Genomic DNA, 19567 nt, shown 5'->3' on the forward strand with positions numbered 1-19567 from the left:
TTTATTTATGTAGCTACCTAGCTTTATAGAAGCTTATAACTGACAAATAGAATTTATATTTATATTTAAGGTGTATGACATGATTTTTTTAACCAGAAGAATGTTTATAACAATTATAATTTTGAATGTACTTAATAATATAGCTTCAAAATATATGAATAAAAATGGATAAAACTACAAAGCGAAATAGAGAAATCTCCCATCATAGTGAAAGATTTTAGTTCATTCACCCAGTAATGAATAGATCAAATAGATAAAAATATCAGCAAAGATAGATATGTTTTGAATAGTACAATTAACAAACTCGATCTCATGGACATATATAGGACCCCATAAAACAACTGGAGAATGCACATTCTTTTCATGCCATACAAAACCTTATGAAATTTGACTATTTAATCGTCCGCAATTTACATGGTATGACATATTTTGATATATACACATATGTTGGAAATGATTGCCACAATCAAGCTAATTAACACACCCATCACTTCACGTAGTTATTTTTGTGTGTAGTAAGAACACTTAGATCTACTCTCTCAGCAAATGTCAAGTATGCACTACAGGATTGTTCACTATTGTCCCCATGCTGTACGTTCATCTTTTAACTGAAAATTTGTACCCTTTGACCAACATCTCCCACCTCCCAGCCTCCAGCATCCACCAGTATCCTCTCTGTGTCTTTAAGTTCAGCTATTTAAGATTCCACACATAAGTGAGATCAGGTGGTATTTGTCTGTCTCTACTGGCTTATTTCACTTAGCTTAATGTCCTCTAGTTCATCCATGTTGTCTCAAGTGGCAGAATTTACTCCTTTTCATGGCTGAATGTTTTTTCCATTGCTTTATCTGTTCATTTATAGAAGTACACGTAGACTATAAGCATATCTTGGCCATTGTGAATAATGCTACAATGGACATCAAGGTGCAGATGTGTCTTCGAGATGTTTATTTCATTTCCTTTTGCTACATACCTAGAAGTGGGATTGCTTGATCATATGATAGTTTTGGTTTTAACTTTTTGAGGAACCTCTGTACCTTTTCCCATAATGGTTGTACCAATTTACATTCCCACCAGCAGTATTCTTTTCATCACATTCACCAACACCTGTTAAATCTTGTCTTGTTTATAACTGCCATTCTGACAGGTGTGAGGTAATACCACATTATGGTTTTTATTTGCTTTTGCCCGATGACTAGTGATGTTGAGTACCTATTCATTGTTGGCCATTTGGATGTCTTCTTTGGAAAAATGTCTATGCAGGTCCTTTGCCCATTCTTCAATTGGCTTGTTTTTGTTTGCTGTTGTTGTTTGTTTGTTTTTGCTATTGAGTCATATGAGTTCCTTATATATTTTGGATATTAACCCCTCACTGGATGTGTAGTGTGCAAATAATTCCTCCATTCCATAGGTTGCCTTTCCATTTTGTTAATTGTTTCTTTTGCTGTGCAGAAGCATTTTAGTTTGGTATAGTCCCACTTATTTATTTTTGCTTTTTTGGTGCCTGTGCTTTTGATGTAGAATCAAAATTATCCTTGCCAATACCAATATTCAGGAGCTTTTCTTTTATATTTTCTTCTAGGTATTTTATAATTTCAGGGTTTTTTTGTTTGTTTTTTTTTTTTAGCTGTGTTGGATCTTCATTGCTCTGCCCAGGCTTTCTCTAGTTGGGGCCAGCAGACGCTACTCTTCGTTGTGGTGCACAGGCTTCTCATTGCAGTGACTTCTCTTGTTGCAGAGCATGGGCTCTAGGCATGTGGGCTTCAGTAGTTGTGGCATAAGGGCTCAGTATTTGTGGCTCACAGGCTCTAGAGTGCAGGCTCAGTAGTTGTGGAGCACAGACTTAGTTGCCCTATAGCATGTGGGATTTTCCCGGACCAGGGCTCGAACCTGTGTCCCCTGCACTTGCAGGCATATTCTTAACCACTGTGCCACGAGGGAAGTCACAGGTCTTAAGTTAAGGTCTTTAATCAATTTCAAGTTAACCTTTGTGTATTTTTGCAATTTTTTTTTTGCTCTAAATTATCTGTTTGTGTTTGGGCATTCCTGTACCTAATAAGTCTATCTCTCAGTATAGACTATAAAAGCACTAGTAAGTCTCTACTTCAGTCTTCTTTGCAATTAGGGCGCACACAGTTGGCATAGGAATAGCTATTCAAATGTAGCCACCTAGGTGTTTTAGCAGAAGTTAATATTCCAAGAAGAAGAGAGCACCAGAATCCATCCTGGTGGGAGGGAAGATCACTGGAAGTAGCTGTATCTTGTTTTCAGAGGCAGCAGTAACCTCGTCTCTGGTGACACCATCCTATGACTCAAGTTGGGAATATTGAGATCATGCTGTGATGTCTGTACCTAAATGGTGGCCCGAACAAGGTGCTTTAGAAAAGGAAGGGAAGAAAGGGAAGATTTCTATGGCTTTATCTTTGGTATTTCTGACTCTGTAGGTTCCCCATTTGCTTCACTGGCTCTCCCACAGATTCTTTGTGCTATTAATATCTCTTTCTACTTAAATTAGCTATTTTGAGTACATTTGTTTGTCAGACACATAATTCATATCAGAAGAGTGTACAGGCAACAGGCAGTGGTATCTTCATAGGACAGTTCTGTGACACAAGATGGGTCTTGTTCCTGGCTGCATAGCCTCCAAGCCTTGGTCTCTGCTCCTCCCAGGTGTCTCTGAGCTTAACAGTATTCTTTAAAGTCATCTCTTTTCTAATTAAATTAACTATTATGGCTTTGGCTATTTGCTGAAAGACGCTGAAAATGCTGAAAGATGCTGAAAATGAAAGACATTGAAAGATGTTACTTTTGAAAGATGTAATTATAAATAGGAGTGGAATCATGAAATGACAGATATGTTGCTTATTAAAAGTATACTTGTAAAAATTTTTGGTAGTCATCATTTAATACTCTAAATTTTATACTAATGAAAAAATGTATATCTAGATGTTATTACAAATTAATTGTTTTTGTCTGGCAAAAAAAATTGACATTAATTGACCTCTAAGAAAATACTGACTAGATATTTTACAATGATATTTCATACAGTTCAAAAATGATTAATATTTATTACCAGATAGTAATGTTTCAGGAACTTTTGTATCTTAAAAAAATTTTGATTAATCCTCCTGTCTAATGTTTAAAATTTATGCCCATTTATTATGGGATCATTATGGGATAATTAAAGTATCAAAAGATTGCATAGAAATATAATCACATCCTTTCATAAAAACCATTTTGATTCATACACTATTTTTTAGATCCTGCAAATATTATACATTTTAGCAATCTGATTTTTAAACATTTATATCATCATATTAAAATACTATATTTTTTCTTAGCTTTGTCTTAGTAATTTTTTTGAAGAATCTTGTGCATAAAATATGCAATATCCTTTAGAGTAAATTAGGATTTTTTTGCCTTCTTGTAGTTCAAATAATATGATGATAGTTTAAATTTCAATTATACATTTAATTATAATTAATTAATTTTGGAAAATCTCTCTAAAATGTAGAATAAATTGATTAGGCCAGAAAATCAAGGATTTAAAGAGTACCCTCTGCTGCATAAATTTGTGTGCACAGTCCTTGTGTCCTGATGCTTGAAACAGTCACAGTTTCTTTTTTTATAAAGCTATGCTAAAAAACACCCAAGTATCACATTGCTATTAAATAAATTTTTAAGAATTGCCTTTCTCTCACTTCTCTGTCTAAATTGTACCATTTGGCATAATAAAATACATAATTTTCTTTTACTAAACTAATAAATATCAGTTATTTAAGATGCATACTTAGAGAGATAATGCTATGTTTTAAATGTAACTAATCTGCTTTAAATAAAGAATGCAAATGGTTATCTATTCATTTTAATATACTTTGCAAAATTCTATTACTTTTGCTTCATGAACTGGCTTTGAATACTTATTCTTAGTCTAGATGTAATCTAGATATAATTATATCTTTAGACTATATCTATATTTATATGTAACTAAAAGTTTAATAACTTGAAATGTTCTTCTGGAATTTCTCATAAAATCCCTGAGGGCATAGTTACCCCAGTAATTCGCATGACAATTTTCAGGATCAACCTTTATTTTACAGTAATTATAAATCATTTTTATGTTAATATGAACTTTTCTGCTAACATTATCATTTGATTTATTAGAGTGTAATGTTAAAAGCTGACATTGATTTCTCAAAATGTATAATTTTGAATTTGTAAATTTAAAAAAGTGTAGACTTTTTCTCAAATTTTCAAGTATAATTTTTATGTTAATCTATTTATAAATAATTCTCAAGATTATTTTTGAGAAAATTTCTCAATGTGTGCTTCATTGCACAGATGTATTTGATCAAAATCCTTTAATAAAATTATTTTATTAATTTAAGATATTCCTTTCACTGATGAAAACATTATCATGTTCTACTCATGTAATTCTAGTAAATTAAAATTGTAAATATGGTTATTCTTAAGTAGTTCAAGGAAGTCACAAGCAATACAACTTTATTATCTCTTTCAACTTAAATTTACACGTTCAAGTCAATACTCAATTTCTTTCAAAATGTGCCTTATTATCCAAAACTTTAAAACCTGAATGTCAAATACTGTACATAACATATTTTAATATACAGTGGCTTTTATGTATTCTTCCTATATTTAACACAAAATGTTAGTATTTGGCAATTTGTTCCTTATTTCTATATTTAATCCTATTCTTGAAATCCCAAACACAGTCACTAAGAACAAAAATCATATCAACCAATCGTATCAATGGTAAGCAACTGGGGTGTCATCAGCTGGCTAAATTTACTAACCTATCAGAATTTTTGGTTGCGGTTGTTAATCTGGACCTGTGGACATCCGTAGGAGTGTTCGAAGCCCTTACTGAGCCTTTTTCTTTGTTCACTGTAATATATATACTGTGTTAATAAGGGATTCCAAATTAGAGTCCTATAAATAGTGCTGGTGTCTTTTGCAACCTGAGTCTTTTGAGGTGAAGTTAAGCCGTAACAAATTCTTTTATTATCCTCTTTCAATTTTATGGCTTAATTCATGCAAATATAATTATGTAACTCCTTAATGGGCTGCTTATCCACTGATTGGATTAAACTAATACATTTATGGCCTAATTCTATTTTAAATTATTTTCATATTATTGCTACCTAAAAGATTCGTATTTCTTATAAATATGGAAATGGCATTCACTTTTGATTCTGGATTGCATCTTCTAGCTCGGTGAATATGTCCCAAGATCTTTCTAGTGACATTATCACCGAAATAGATCTGTGTGTGTATTACCGAATAATAAATACAATAAGACTGTCACTAACAACCACAGAATCTTAGAGGCATGTAGCAATCAGAATGTATTTAGCTGGAGTCTGTGAGCCAATGGAGGTTGGTTAATCTGGACAGGGCTCTGCAGGGAAAATGCAGTTGTGATTCTTGACTCTTATCTTCCCCTGGGAGCAGTGGGCCTGCACAGCTGTGTACGTCTCATAGCAGTGGCCAGATTCTGAGTGAGGAAGCCCAACGGCACACTTTTCAAGTCTTTGGCCACATTGTGCCCACGAGCATCCAATTGGAAATGTCAGGCCCATTTTCTCTCTCTCTCTTTTTTTTTTGGTTCATGGACTTTTTAATTTAAGAATAATCACCAGTTATGTTGGAATTTTAAACATGCAGAACCACCTTATCCCTTAACAATAAGAAGTAAATGAGCCATTACCCTATTTCTCTAAATGCATTTTTTTTTTAGTATTTTAGCCAGGTTTATCGACTTATATTCCACAGATTTTCTACTATTGCTATATTATAGAAAAATAGGTTTTTTACAAATTAGATATCTGGTCATCATAACTCTTTTCAATAAGAATATCTTTTTTTTTTTTAATTTATATTCCAAGGCACAGCAAGTGACAATTTCATCTTGTTTTTCCCCACTAGATAACATGTATCATTATTTTTCTAGCTTCTTATGTTTTTTTTCCAGCCCCTGTCCACCATCTGATCCCTAAATTGTCTACATATTTTTCATTTTTTTTGTTGCAGCGTCCCCTTTTAAGTATCATTTTCTATATCAGCTATATAATAATAATAATAATAATAATAATTCAGTAGCTTAAGATAAAATATTTTGCCTGGGTGGATACAAGGTCAGCTGACTTCCACTGGACCAGCTGGGCTTGGCTCCTTGGTAAAATTGGACTCAGAGCTGCTTCATAGGTTTATTTGGGGATTGCAGTTCGTGGGAGAAACTCTTTTTCACAGTGATGGCTGAGGGATAAAAGAAGCCTAACCACACAAATTCTTTTCAAATTTCTGCAATCTGTCACATCGGCTAATATCTAATTGTCAACGCCTAGAATCGAGGGATGCGGAAAGTAACACTGTCCATGGAACTAGAGGAAAGAGAATGAGTATTTTTAACAGTAACCTAATCTACCACACAGATGAGGACTGGCCATTTGCAAAGGTCGAATATGCTCATTATAACCAGAAATAAACATTCATTTTCAATGACTCACTCTAATAGACATGTGGGTATGGGAAAAAAATCAATGATGAGATATTAAAGGACTAAAGATTTTAATCCAAGTTCTGCCACTAAGTCCACAAATAGAGAAATTAATTTCAGTTATCTTAAATAATTTAAAAATCCCAGTGAAATTGCTTTATTAAAACAGAATTGCTAATATTTAAAAAGTATTTTTATATCCCCAATAAATGATTGATTTCTTAAATTGTTATGTGGACTCCTTGGTATTCTCTGTCATATCAAAGAATTCTTCATTCACATACAATCACAATATGAAGTTTGATAAAAACCATGTTAAAATTAGAAACATATATATCCTCCTATGTAAGGAAACTATGAATAGGCATTGAGAGAAATGAATGAATAACGCAGGAGACAACAGGCAGAAAGTCAATTATTTTGACACTGGCAAAGCCAAATTAAGTATGTTTAAACTACTGTAAAGCCAATTGGCAGAATAACAAATTGAACCAACTTTTTTTTTTGTACAATTTAATTTTTTAATTTTTTTTGGAACTTTTATTGAGATACAGTTAATATACAATAAACTGCATATATTTAGAGTGTACAATTTGGTATCTCAATCTCCCATTTCATTCTCTCCCAACCCTCCCAGCTTTCCCCACTTGGTGTCCATATGTTTGTTCTCTACACCTGTGTCTCTATTTCTGCCTTGCAAACTGGTTGATTTGTACCATTTTTCTATATTCTGCATATATGTCAAATTGAACCAACTTTTGTTCAATATTTTTAATTTTTAATAAGCTTAAAAAAGTTTTCTGTCATGACAATGATCATATGCAAATATCAAACACTAGGAAAATAGAAAATCTAAAATTGAAAGCATTCCTAACATTATTTTTAAATTGTAAGCCTATTTTGCTTTTAATTCTCTATTTAGAATGCGCTTATCTTTGGAAAAAGAAATAGAACGACTGGAGTCAGCTTTGTCTGTGTGGAAGTGGAAGTATGAAGAACTGAAGGAATCAAAGACAAAAAGTCTGAAAGAGGTAGGGACACATGATGAAAAGGAAGCAGCTGACTTTTCTCTGTTCAGATGTGTAATCTGGTGGGCAGAAGAATGAGTAGACAAGAGGAAAAGAGGTTAAAAGATTGAATTCCCTCTATAAGAGGAATATTTGAACTCACATATCAATAGTGGACTTAGTCAAATTCAAGCCATAAGAAATCTTGTTCTAAATAACACATATTTTTAACGATCAACCACATGACACAACTAACTGTCCATTCCAGGCACATGTGAGGGGATGGACAGCCTAGGATGCCATCATATCATAGCATCTATAATAAACAACTTTATCTTACTCTTTTATAAGGCAGTCTGAAAGTATTAATTTATCTTAAGAGTATTTAGGTTCTTTTCACATTGACGTTATAGTTACTCAGAATCAGCCATTAGGCTTTATACATTTCCTTTGCATTTTCATCAATAAAATGCTGTCACGAACACTTTCCATGATTTGTTATTATTCACTCTTCAAATGATGTTAATTGTGTGTACTGTGTCCTAAAGCACCGGGCTAGGCAAGTGTGTGGGATAGAATAATGAGCAAAGCAAAGCAAAGCAAAATACTGAGCAAAAATAATGACACGCTAAATGCTCTCCAGTGAGTTAGCGTTCAGTTCATGTGTGTGCTACCTACATACATACACACACATGCAAACTGTACGTGTGCTGACCGCTGTCTAAAGACGCCGCATATCGAAATCTGTTATGTAATCGTGCCTTAATCTAAAGCGCTCCTCCAACAGTTGGTTAGAGAGTGGGACGCAGCATTCCTCTTTGTTTATGAAATCCCATGTGAGTGCTGCTTCAGGTTTGTTTCCAGCAAGTGATAAAGAGTAGAGTCGTTGACTCAAATGTGCTGAAACCCCACGGGAAATGTTCAGGAACCTTAGCCGCCAGCACTTGCCTGACTCATGGGTGGATGCAGGCGGCCTGATGTTCACAGAGCCCAGCAGTCATCACGCGCAGGGTCTGCACGAGGCGATGTCAACCCTGTGGACCGCAGAGGTTCGGAAAGAGGGAGGGCCTGCCCTGCGGCCCAGTGGTGAAGACTCCACGCTTCCACCGCAGGGCGCACGGGTCTGATGGGGAACTAAGATCCCGCAAGCCCCGTGGCACAGGCCAAACAAACAAACAAACAAACAAAACCAAAAAACAAGTTGTTCCTTAGCGTTAGGAAACTGCTGAGCATTGCTGGAGGGGAGCTGCTTCCTCTCTCCTCTCACCTTGCGTTCTCTCCATCCCATAGCTAGAAATGAAAAATTACCTCCTACATTAAAAACGTACAGGAAACAAACTTAGTAAATGCAAAGAGGGAAAGAGTTTCCTAATGCTCTTAAGCAAATACTTCCTGCCTAAAAATCATGTATTAATGAAAGGTAATTTTAGCGAGAACCACAGACAGTTTGGGAACAGTTCTCAGTGAGGGGTAAACAAAGCTAACGAGCTAGATTGTTTATATCTGCTTTATAGATTCATGTTATATTGTCAGCGTGGTTTTGTCTCCAACCTAAACTGTGGGTATGTATGTAAATATATGCGTGTACACACACGCATTTATGACGGATTTATCATATTTATATTCACAGGTACCTAATTGAACATGTCTCTGGGTGTGAACGTTGACGGTAAATTCATGTTCTACAGGAAAAATAGCTCATAACACAAAAACCGTATTATGCTTAGAGTGTGTGTGTATTTGCCTTACAGTACAACGGGTTCTAAATTTGATTGAGAAAACTATTATTTAAGATAGAATTTGTCTTCAGTTTAATTAAAATCATGCATTTACAGACTCTTGCCACTAGTGGGCAGTGCAGACTTGATAACATCAATTTAACATTTCCGAAGCAACTGTTTTTGAAAAAAGTCATGGTTTTGAGTTGGTTTACAAAAGATACTTGTATTTTTAAATGCTTAATGTTTTCTATTCAAAGCTGATATTTTGGGGTATCGAACTGGAAATGTCTACTTTAAATGGCTTAACAAAGCTTTATAGATGAGAAAATGAAAGCAATGTAGCACTTTATAGTGCAAACAGGGTCTATATTTTGATGCCCATACAGAAATATATATCAATACATATGTGATCCTCTACCAGATAAAATGATGGGGTTTTTGGAGCAGAGGAAACTTCAAAATTGTTGCGGAAAATGTGTTTAAATATTTAAACTTTTGAATGCATGTTTCAGTTAGAGGAATTACAAATTTGAACAATGAAGAAAAGTGACAATGAATGAGAAAAGTTTTTATTGTAGATGATGGAAAGTTAGTTTAACAGAGATTTTTAAAAATATTGTTTGAATTATTTACAGGGGGTTATTATTTTTTAAACATTTCTTTCCACTTCCTAAAAGGGAATTTGTGATATTCATAGAGCCTTTGGAAGTCATGTGGCATACACATATATTTATTTTTATAAAACATTATGGAATGTTTAAAAAAAATTTAAACAATTTAAAATACTTAGTCACATGTAATTTTAATATATTCTTTGTTTAATTGTTTTATAATAGATTATAAGGGAACAAGAATCTTATGGTACATTTAGAAAGGTCATTGTACAGTAATTATAAGTGTAAAATATTTAAAATTCCCATAAATTGATAAACAATCAGAAAAAGTTATCGTGATACATCCTCTGGACCTTCATATGAATTCTCTTTTCTTATTCCACTTCTCAGTATTTCTGATAAATGGCCTTTCCTTTCACTGTAGCTCTTCATCTATAAACATTTTCAAATACCATGTAATTCTTTTTTAGATGCCTGAAACTTACAAACAAATACATGCCTGGCTAAAAACTGGCTGATGGAAAGTTTAGCAATTTTTAGAGCTGGAAACAGATGTGCCTAACAGACCAGGATTTTTCAAAAATGTATTTAAAAGTCTGGTGTGCTTTAGAGGGAAATCATTCTTAAATCACTGACATTTGGAGAAGAGCAAATATGAGAATTTTATTGTAAAATCTAATAGGTATTTAAAATGCAGCCAAGACAATGAGCAGTAGAGATGGTTATACTCAAAATGCTGTTCCCATGCTGAATTTAATACTTAGTCAGCTTTTCCTCTGCAAGTTTGTAAATATTGATTTGGAATTAGATTATGAATTCCAGGAGTGCTGTAATGATGATTTTTATGAAATCTCATGATCTAGTGAATCAAATATTCAGATAAGTAATATTGATTACAAATAAGTATGGCACCTTGCTTTAACAATAAATGACTGATTCTTTATATAATGGAAGATTTTTTTTTTTTTTTTACCATATGTGGAGAAAACTGCTAGCATTTTAAAATTGGTCTGGAGCTAAAAAGTGAAATTGTAACTTTTTAATCTTTCTTTGAAAATTTTGTTTTTACTAGTATTTTTTAAGGATTTTATTTAGAAATCTTCTGTCTTTTTGTGGTAATAACAACATTTATAGTAGTTTATAATTTACAGTGTTCTTTTAAAAATATTTGTATTAAATACTTATGGAGAGACAGACTTCAATGGGGCTTCTTTATGTTACTAATAGCCGACATTGAAGCCTTATCTGAAACACCCCAAAACACCTTTCTGATTTGGAGGAAATAGCAGTTTAGAATTATGAGTTACCTGCACATAAAATTCTACACTGATACCTTCATTTTAAAAAACGTTGTATATAAAAAAAAAGGTTGTGTCATGTGGGAGTTACTCTGCCCATGTAAAGAAAGGGTCCTTAAAGATACTTAATTGAAACAGGTATTAGTACAGTTGTTAGCTCGAAACTAATTACAAAGCTGTCTCATATTGCTATTTTTGTGGCTTAAAGGAAATGCTCCCTAGGAATGACCCAGAACATTCATGTATCTTATCAATTCTACCTCCACACAGTGGCTCCCACCCTCCCCCCTCCCCGAGGAGGAGCCATCCTGTCTCCTACTCTGTCCTCTCCTCTAGGTCTCTTGCCCAGCACTGTTGACCTATTCATTTTTCCACCCAGCAACCGGAGTGATCGTTCTCAAAACATAAATTGAATCATAAAAACACTTCAGTGACTTCCTGAAATCTGAGACAGCTGGCTAAACCACCAGATGTTGACAGTGTAGTGGATGCCTGACAACAATACCCCTCTTTCTACCCCAACTGCTCTAAAGGCAATGCCCCAGATTCCAGCAGACAGTACCCAGCAGATAATTATTTTTGACGCATGTACATTCCCTACCTGTGTTTGGAGGCCAGCCTCCTCCTTCTGTCAGTGCCTCTGAGCTCTCAGAGGTCATGTAGCTGGACACTGCATCAGACCAGATATTAGAAACAGGAGAGAATGGCAGGATGGGGGGGGTGAGGGGGTGGGGGAGGGGTCCCGAGCTGATGTAAGAATGGTTTATATGGGCCCAGCTGGCCAGGGAGTGCTGTACTTTGTTTCACTTATAATTCACAGGCGAGTGCTCATTGCCATATATATATGTGTGTGTGTGTGTGTGTGTGTGTGTGTGTTTATATTTTCTGTTTCAGGCTGTTTTTTTCATTTACAACAGTCACACAACAATTCTTTCACCTCCCATCCACCAGTCACATCTTGGCATTAACTTCAGTTTACATGTCACTTTGTAAAGATGAATGGTTTTAGCCCAGGAAAAGCTTCCTTTACTATTTTCCCTCAAAGAAATGCACAAGATTTTGGAAGACCTTATCAACTGTGTCATTATTTTTGCGTTTGCTTTCTGTGTGCCTTTCCCATTGAACTGTGAGTTTCATGATAATATGTTTCACATCTGCTTTATTCCTTTCCTTCTACGCAGTGCCAATCAAATGCGGTTATGACTTGTGAGAACCAGTGCTTCTTTCTCTAGCACTGCGTACTTGTATTCCTGAATGGTGGCTACGGCTATACTGTAGGAGAGTAGTTGAGATCCTAGTTTTGTCTTTTTTTTTTTTTTTGCTGGTTATTTCTTTTTAATATTTTTTTTCATGGAAAGACGTTTTATTTTAAATATAGCAGTGTGTACATGTCAAGTCTTTTATTACCTGATGAGGCTGCTGTTCTACATCCCTGAAGATTTTAGATTTTCCAGGGCACTGGAGTGAACCTTCGCCCCTAACATCCTATCCATCATGAAAATCTGTTCAGCTTGTTCTTTGCAAGACATAAATTAGCTTATCAGGACAAAGAGTGAGGCTGATAAAATACCATATTAGAATGCTATAAATGTATAAGAACAATGAAGCCTATGGGACACCACTTTGCTCATATAAGTGCCTTCAAGACCTTTTTAAACAAACGTAATTAAGAATAACGTAAGCACTAAATTACATAAGTCAGAATTAATTGAACTACTAGTGGATAATTTATAGACATCGCCAAGGTAACCCTCAGAACACTGAGATGACTTCCTTAACTCGAAGGCTATTGTAAGTATTATGAAAGAAAATTAGACTATTCAGAATCTACTTGTAGAAACATAAAACGATAAAGAAAAAGGTAGGTTGAAATCAGATGTTTTAGCAAGTTAACCAACACTATTTTAAAGAGTAGAATACAGTACAAAGGAGTCAGCTGATATTTAATTAATTTATACAAATTAATAGTTTGAAAATGATGATAAAAGTAAGTTGAAAGGAAGTAAAAGACACGATCTCTAAGGGAGTGACACAGTGCCAACGGCCCCATGTAGTGAGGAATATTCAGCCTGTGAAACATCTTTATTTTCTATTCCAGCTGACAGGACACTTTCCAGCAATGCACGCCTCATAAATCCAAAGATTCTGGTTTTATCTTTGCCTGTAAGAAATCCTTATACAGGGATATTCAGTTAAGACCATTCTGGAGATAAAGATCTTCCTTTTAGTAAATAGTGTGAGCATTTTTACCTGCAGGAGCAGTTTTCATGTTGAAAAGGAGATTGGATCAAGGCACTCTGTTCATCTTAGCCCTGCCATGTACTGACACCAAAGGTGTCGATTGTATACACCTGAGTGAAAGAGTCAACTGTACAACAGGAATGTATAGTGTGCCGTTTACAAACTCTCTATGATATAAAAGATCTGGAACAATAAATTAAAAATTTCTCATTCTTTTCATACATATTACATATAATTTTGTAACTCTATAAACATCCCTTTTTATTTTTTCAAATATATAATTTAAAGACAAGGACTCTGGAGTTAGGAGTACGTGATTTTGGGGGGGTTTGAGGGTGGCATTTTTTTGGTAGGGGCATTCCAAGTGTTTCTAATGATTTTGTTTAGCTTTACTGAGGTATAAATAACATGCAAAAAATTGCACACAATGTATATATTTTGATGATATATGCACACATCCACAGTACCACCATCACACCAAGGCACCAAGCATATCCATCACCTCCAGCATTTTTCTTCTGTTTGTGTGTGTGTGTGTGTGTGTGTGTGTGTGTGTGTGCGCGCGCGCGCTTGTTTGTGGTAAGAACACTTCACATGAGGATAGACCTATTCTCTTAATATATTGGATTGGCTAAAAAGTTCATTCTTTTTTTCTGTAAGCTGGCTCTAGTAGTGCTTAGTTGTCTTTAATTTCGTTTGAAACAATTATGTTAGATTGTATTGTGACAGCAGCCACATCAGTGTGCATTTTAAAAAAACTTTATCAAAATTGGTGAATTTTTGTGTAGCCATTTTAATACTGAAGATGGAAGAAAAAAAGCAACATTTTCGGCATATTATGCTTTTTTATTTCAATAAAGGTAAAAATGCAACTGAAATGCAAAAAAAGATTTGTCCAATGTGTAGAGAAGGCTCTGTGACCGATCAAACATGTCAAAAGTGGTTCACGAAGTTTCGTGCTAGAGATTTCTCACTGGATGGGGCTCCAGGGTCGAGTAGATCAGTTGAAGTTGACAGCAATCAAATCGAGTCATTAACTGAGAACAATCAATGTTATACCATGCGGGAGATAGCCAACATATTCAAAATATCCAAATCAAGGGTTGAAAATCATTTGCCCCCGCTTGGTTATGTTAATCACTTTGATGTTTGGGTTCCACAGAAGTTAAGTAAGAAAACCTTCTTGACCATATTTCTGCATGCAATTCTATACTGCAATGTAATGAAAATGTTCTGTTTTTAAAACAAATTGCGGTGAAAAATGGATACTTTACAATAATGTGAAACGGAAGAGATCATGGGGCAAGCGAAATGATCCACCACCAACCACACCAAAGGCTGGTCTTCATCCAAAGAAGGTGATGTTGTGTATGTGGTGGGATTGGAAGGGAGTCCTCCATTATGAGCTGTTTCCGGGAAAACCAAATGATTAATTCCAGCAAGTACTGCTCCCAATTAGACCAACTGAAAGCTGCACTTGACGAAAAGCATCCAGAATTAGTCAACAAAAAAACACATGATCTTCCGTCAGGATAACACAAGACGGCATGTTTCTTTGATGACCAGGCAAAAACTGTTACAGCTTGGCTGGGAAGTCCTGATTCATGTGCCGTATTCACCAGACATTGCACCTTTGGATTTCCATTTATTTTGGTCTTTACAAAATTCTCTTAATGGAAAAATTTCAATTCCCTGGAAGACTGTAAAATGTACCTGGAACAGTTCTTTGCTCAAAAAGATAAAAAGTTTTGGGAAGGTGGAATTATGAAGTAGCCTGAAAAATGGCAGTAGGTAGTAGAACAAAATGGTGAATACGTTCTTCAATAAAGTTCTTGGTGAAAATGAAAAATGTGTCTCATTTTTACTTAAAAACCAAAGGAACTTTCTGGCTAACCCAATATTTTAAAGGACACGATACCATATTATTAACTAAAGTACTATGTTGTACAACAGATCTCTAGAAATTATTCATCTTGCACAACAGAAACTTTGCATTCATTTGAAAACAATTCCCCATTTTGCCCTCCCCATCCCTTGTCCCTGGTAACTACCATGCTATTCTTTGCTTTTGCAAATTTGACTATTTTAGAAACACCTCATATAAGTGGCATCATGCCATATTTGTCTTTCTGTTACTGACTTATTTCACTTAGCATAATTTCCTCTAGGTTCATCCATGTTGTTGCAGATGGCAGGATTTCCTTACTTTTAAGGCTGAATGATGTTCCATTGTATGTATAGACCTCATTTTCTGTATTCATTCACCTGTCAATGGACATTTGGGTTGTTTCTGTATCTTGGCTGTTGTGAATAATGATACAGTAAATATGAGGATGCAGATTATCTCTTAGAGATCCTGATTTCCATTATTTTGGTTATATACCCAGAAATGGGATTGCTGGATCACATTTTTGGAGGAACCTCTATACCGTTCTCCATCGTGGAGATTTCCTGTATACCTCCTGTCCCTAAACAATACAAGCCTTTCCAATTGTCAACATTACTCAATGGAATGGTACATTTTTTACCGAAGATGAACCTACATTGACGCATCATAATCACTCAAAGTCCACCATTTACCTTAGGGTTCACTCTCAGTGTGAAGGTACCCAAGGGTACATTCTACGGGTTTAGACAAATGTATAATGATAGATTTCCACCATGATGGTGTCATATGTAGTGTTTTTACTGTCCTAAAAATCCTCTGTGCCCCACCTATTCATCCTCCTTGCCCCACCCCCACCAACACCTGGTGAGCACTGGTATTTTACTGGCTTCATGGTTTGTCTTTTCAGAATGTCATATAGTTGGAATCATACAGTATGCAACCTTTTTAGGTTGGCTTCTTTCACTTAGTGATATGCTTTCCTCCATGTCTTTTCCCAGCTTGATAGCTCCTTTCTTTTTAGTGCTAAATAATATTCCATTGAATGGATATACCACAGTCTATCCAGCCACCTGCTGAGGGACACCTTGGTTGCTTCCAAGGTGTAGCAGTTATGGATAAGTCTGCTATGAACTTCCATGTGCAGGGCTTTATGTGGTTTTGAGTCTCTTTTCATGTAGTTATTACCCCCTGCTGAAATAAGTTCCTGTCTTAGATTGTATTATAGTCACTGACCACCTTCGAGACAGCAGCATTTGAATGAGGCATCCTTGGGATCGTGTCGGATTGTGTCCAGGATCACAGGTCAAAGTATGGCAGGTTATGTGGGAGGAACTGAGTGGAGCTGCTCTGATGAGAAAGGGCTATGGATGTGGTAGAGACTCAGAGCAGCACTGACACATCTTCAGGGCTGTGGTGCTTCCTAATTGGTATGAGTAGTTTTAAAGAGAGTTAAGAAATCATAAAGACAGAAGGCTCCTTTAGCTGGTATTTTTACAGGGATCATATGGGAGAACTGAAAAAGCACAGATGACACATGAGAACAGAGAGTATTCTTTGAAATGCACTTTAGAATGTGTAATTATCACGAGGCAATGTTCCTTTGTAATATAGTTCTGAGGTTCTGATCAAAGCTGATGGAAGATATAATTCTATATTCACATTAAACATCTAATATATACAAAAAGAGGTGCTGATGAAATCTCATGAGGGTTCTCACATGGATAACCTGGATATTATAAAAAATGGTAAATAATCTTTTAATGCAGTTGTACTGAATTAACAGAATCCATTAGACTCAACTGAAAATAATTTTTTAAAATACACCTGTCCAGGTGTTTCTTGAAAGCTTTTGAATTAATTGTTTTGGAGTGCAGATTACATATCTGTGTTTTTAGAAGCTTGTTACCCTGCTGTGCCCCTTAAATTGATATCTACTTCTCTAAAACATCACCTGGGGAGGGGGGCTGGTCCTGTGGAAATCCCCAAAACCAGTTATGATCATTTTATGTTCAAGATCATCTGGGCTTGGCCAACACCAAGTGCCCAGGTATCTGGTCAAACATTATTCTTGGTGTGTCTGTGAGGGTGTTTGGGGATGAGATTAGCATCTGAATGAGCAGACTGAGCAAAGCACATTGCCCTTCCGAATGTGGGTGGGCCTCGTCTAATCAGCTGAAGGCCCGAATGCACACAACGTCCGAATCTCATGCCAGTAAGGTGGAATTCCTTGCGCCTGACTGTCTCTGATCTCTGACACTGGTTTTTCCCTGGTTTTGGACTTGAACTGAGACATCAGCTTTTCTTAAATTGTGAGCCTGTTGGACTCAGGTGGTAGCTTCTGGTTCTCAGGTCTTTTAATTTAGGCTGGTACTTTCACCACTGGCTCTCCTTGGTCTCCAGCTTGCCAACTATAGATCTTGGGAATATTTGTGTGTGTGTGTGTGTGTGTGTGTGTGTGTTAGTCTGTTTGTCTAAGGAACCTTAATGCACCAACTTTACTGAAAAAGCCATAACTTGACCATATCTGCCCTCTGCAAGTCCTGGTTTCTTTGCACTCAGTGATTTTTCTCTCTTTTGCCAGTTGTACAATTGGCATTGAAAGAGCTACATGTACTCCTAGTTAGTAACATCAATTATAGAATGAAATATATATATATATATATATATAGTTTATGACTTCTTTTGGCCTATTTTCCACTGTGCTGACTTTTTTTCCCACTATATATAGATGGCTTTTGCTGATTCTAGACATTGCATTGTTTACACAAAAAGGCATAAAACCCCAAAGAAGAAAAGTGATTTTGTCAGCTATTTGGTTATGGGAAAGATTGTACAGATCAGGCTCTAATCTCTAATGATTTCGAAATGCCATATGTTAAGGAAGAGTAAGAATGTATTAACAAATTTCAAGTCACCAAATTAGTGAAAAATCATGTAAAATGGAATGTTTCCAAGAGTAACTTAATTATGTTACCAACAGCATCATATGCATGAGTTCAAGTGCTATTTTAATATTGACAGAGAGAGAGTTTCGTGTGAAATGTTCGAATTCATTTTGAATCACATTCTCAGCGTTAAATTATGAAATACACAGAGAAGTGGGTGAGGAGGCTTTTTGATTCTTCTTAAAGTAAGAGTTCCAAGGAGACAAATTAAGGGGTGAAAACTCGTATTGTGTTTCAGTTTGTTTGATTAAGAATGCTTCTAACAGAAACTGTTTCTGATTTAAAATTAAATTAGAAGGCATAATTGCTATAATTCTTTTGATTAAAATAATCTTTACTTTTTTACATATTTTAATAGATTTATTGAGATATAATTCACATACCATACAATTCATTGTAAAGAGCACAATTTGGTGGTTTTTAACATCTTCAAAGAGTTGTGCAACTGTCACCACAATCAACTTTAGAACATTTCATCAGTCCAGAAAGAAACTGTAGATCCATTAGCGGTCGCTTCTTATTTCCCTCCAATCCCCACAGCTTTAGTTAATTACTAATCTAATGTAATACCATAGATTTACCTATGCTGGACATTTCATATAAACGGAAATTTATGACTGGCTTCTTTCAACTTACATAGGTTTTTGAATAGAGTTTCTATAACCTGCCTTCCTACAACTATTCCTGTGATAACTCAAGAACATAAATATGTTGATTTTTTTTATGGCAAACTCATTTACCAAGATTTTTTTTGTTTTTTTAATTAATTAATTAATTAATTTATGTATTTCATTGGCTGTGTTGGGTCTTTTTTTTTTTTTTTGCTGTGTGTGGGCTTTCTTTTTTTTTTTTTAAGTTGCGGTGAATGGGGGCTACTCTTCCTTGTGGTGCACAGGCTCCTCATTGCCGTGGCTTCTCTTGTTGCAGAGCATGGGCTCTAGGCGCATGGGCTTCAGTAGTTGCAGCACATGGGCTCAATAGTTGTGGCTTACAGGCTCTAAAGCGCAGGCTCAGTAGTTGTGGCGCACAGGCTTAGTTGCTCCGTGGCATGTGGGATCTTCCTGGAGCAGGGATCGAACCCGTGTCCCCTGCATTGGCAGGTGGATTCTCAACCACTGTGCCACCTAGGAAGCCTTATGGCAAACTCATTTAGGAAAAAATATTAGGAGGCATAATTTTCTGTTTCCCATAAGAAAATATGTTAACATTGAGCTGTTTTATGCATGTCTGAAGCAAGAGGTAAACATTTTAAAATTATATTATTTTTCTTAAGTGAAAATTTTGATTTTGACAGAAGTGCAGGTCATCAAGAGACCAAGACTAAGTAGGAAAGCAA

General features: G+C 35.5%; 1 protein-coding gene across 1 annotated transcript in view; it reads left to right on the forward strand.

Moving 5' to 3' along the window:
* CCDC102B (coiled-coil domain containing 102B) overlaps positions 1-19567 on the forward strand; it is a 251247-nt gene that overhangs the window by 48624 nt on the left and 183056 nt on the right. The window contains exon 4 of the mRNA XM_057700148.1: positions 7440-7548. Coding sequence (XP_057556131.1) covers positions 7440-7548 — 109 coding nt within the window. The remainder of the gene's footprint in view (positions 1-7439; positions 7549-19567) is intronic.

This window comes from Hippopotamus amphibius, chromosome 11 (assembly GCF_030028045.1).
Source record: "Hippopotamus amphibius kiboko isolate mHipAmp2 chromosome 11, mHipAmp2.hap2, whole genome shotgun sequence".
Lineage (NCBI taxonomy): Eukaryota > Metazoa > Chordata > Mammalia > Artiodactyla > Hippopotamidae > Hippopotamus > Hippopotamus amphibius.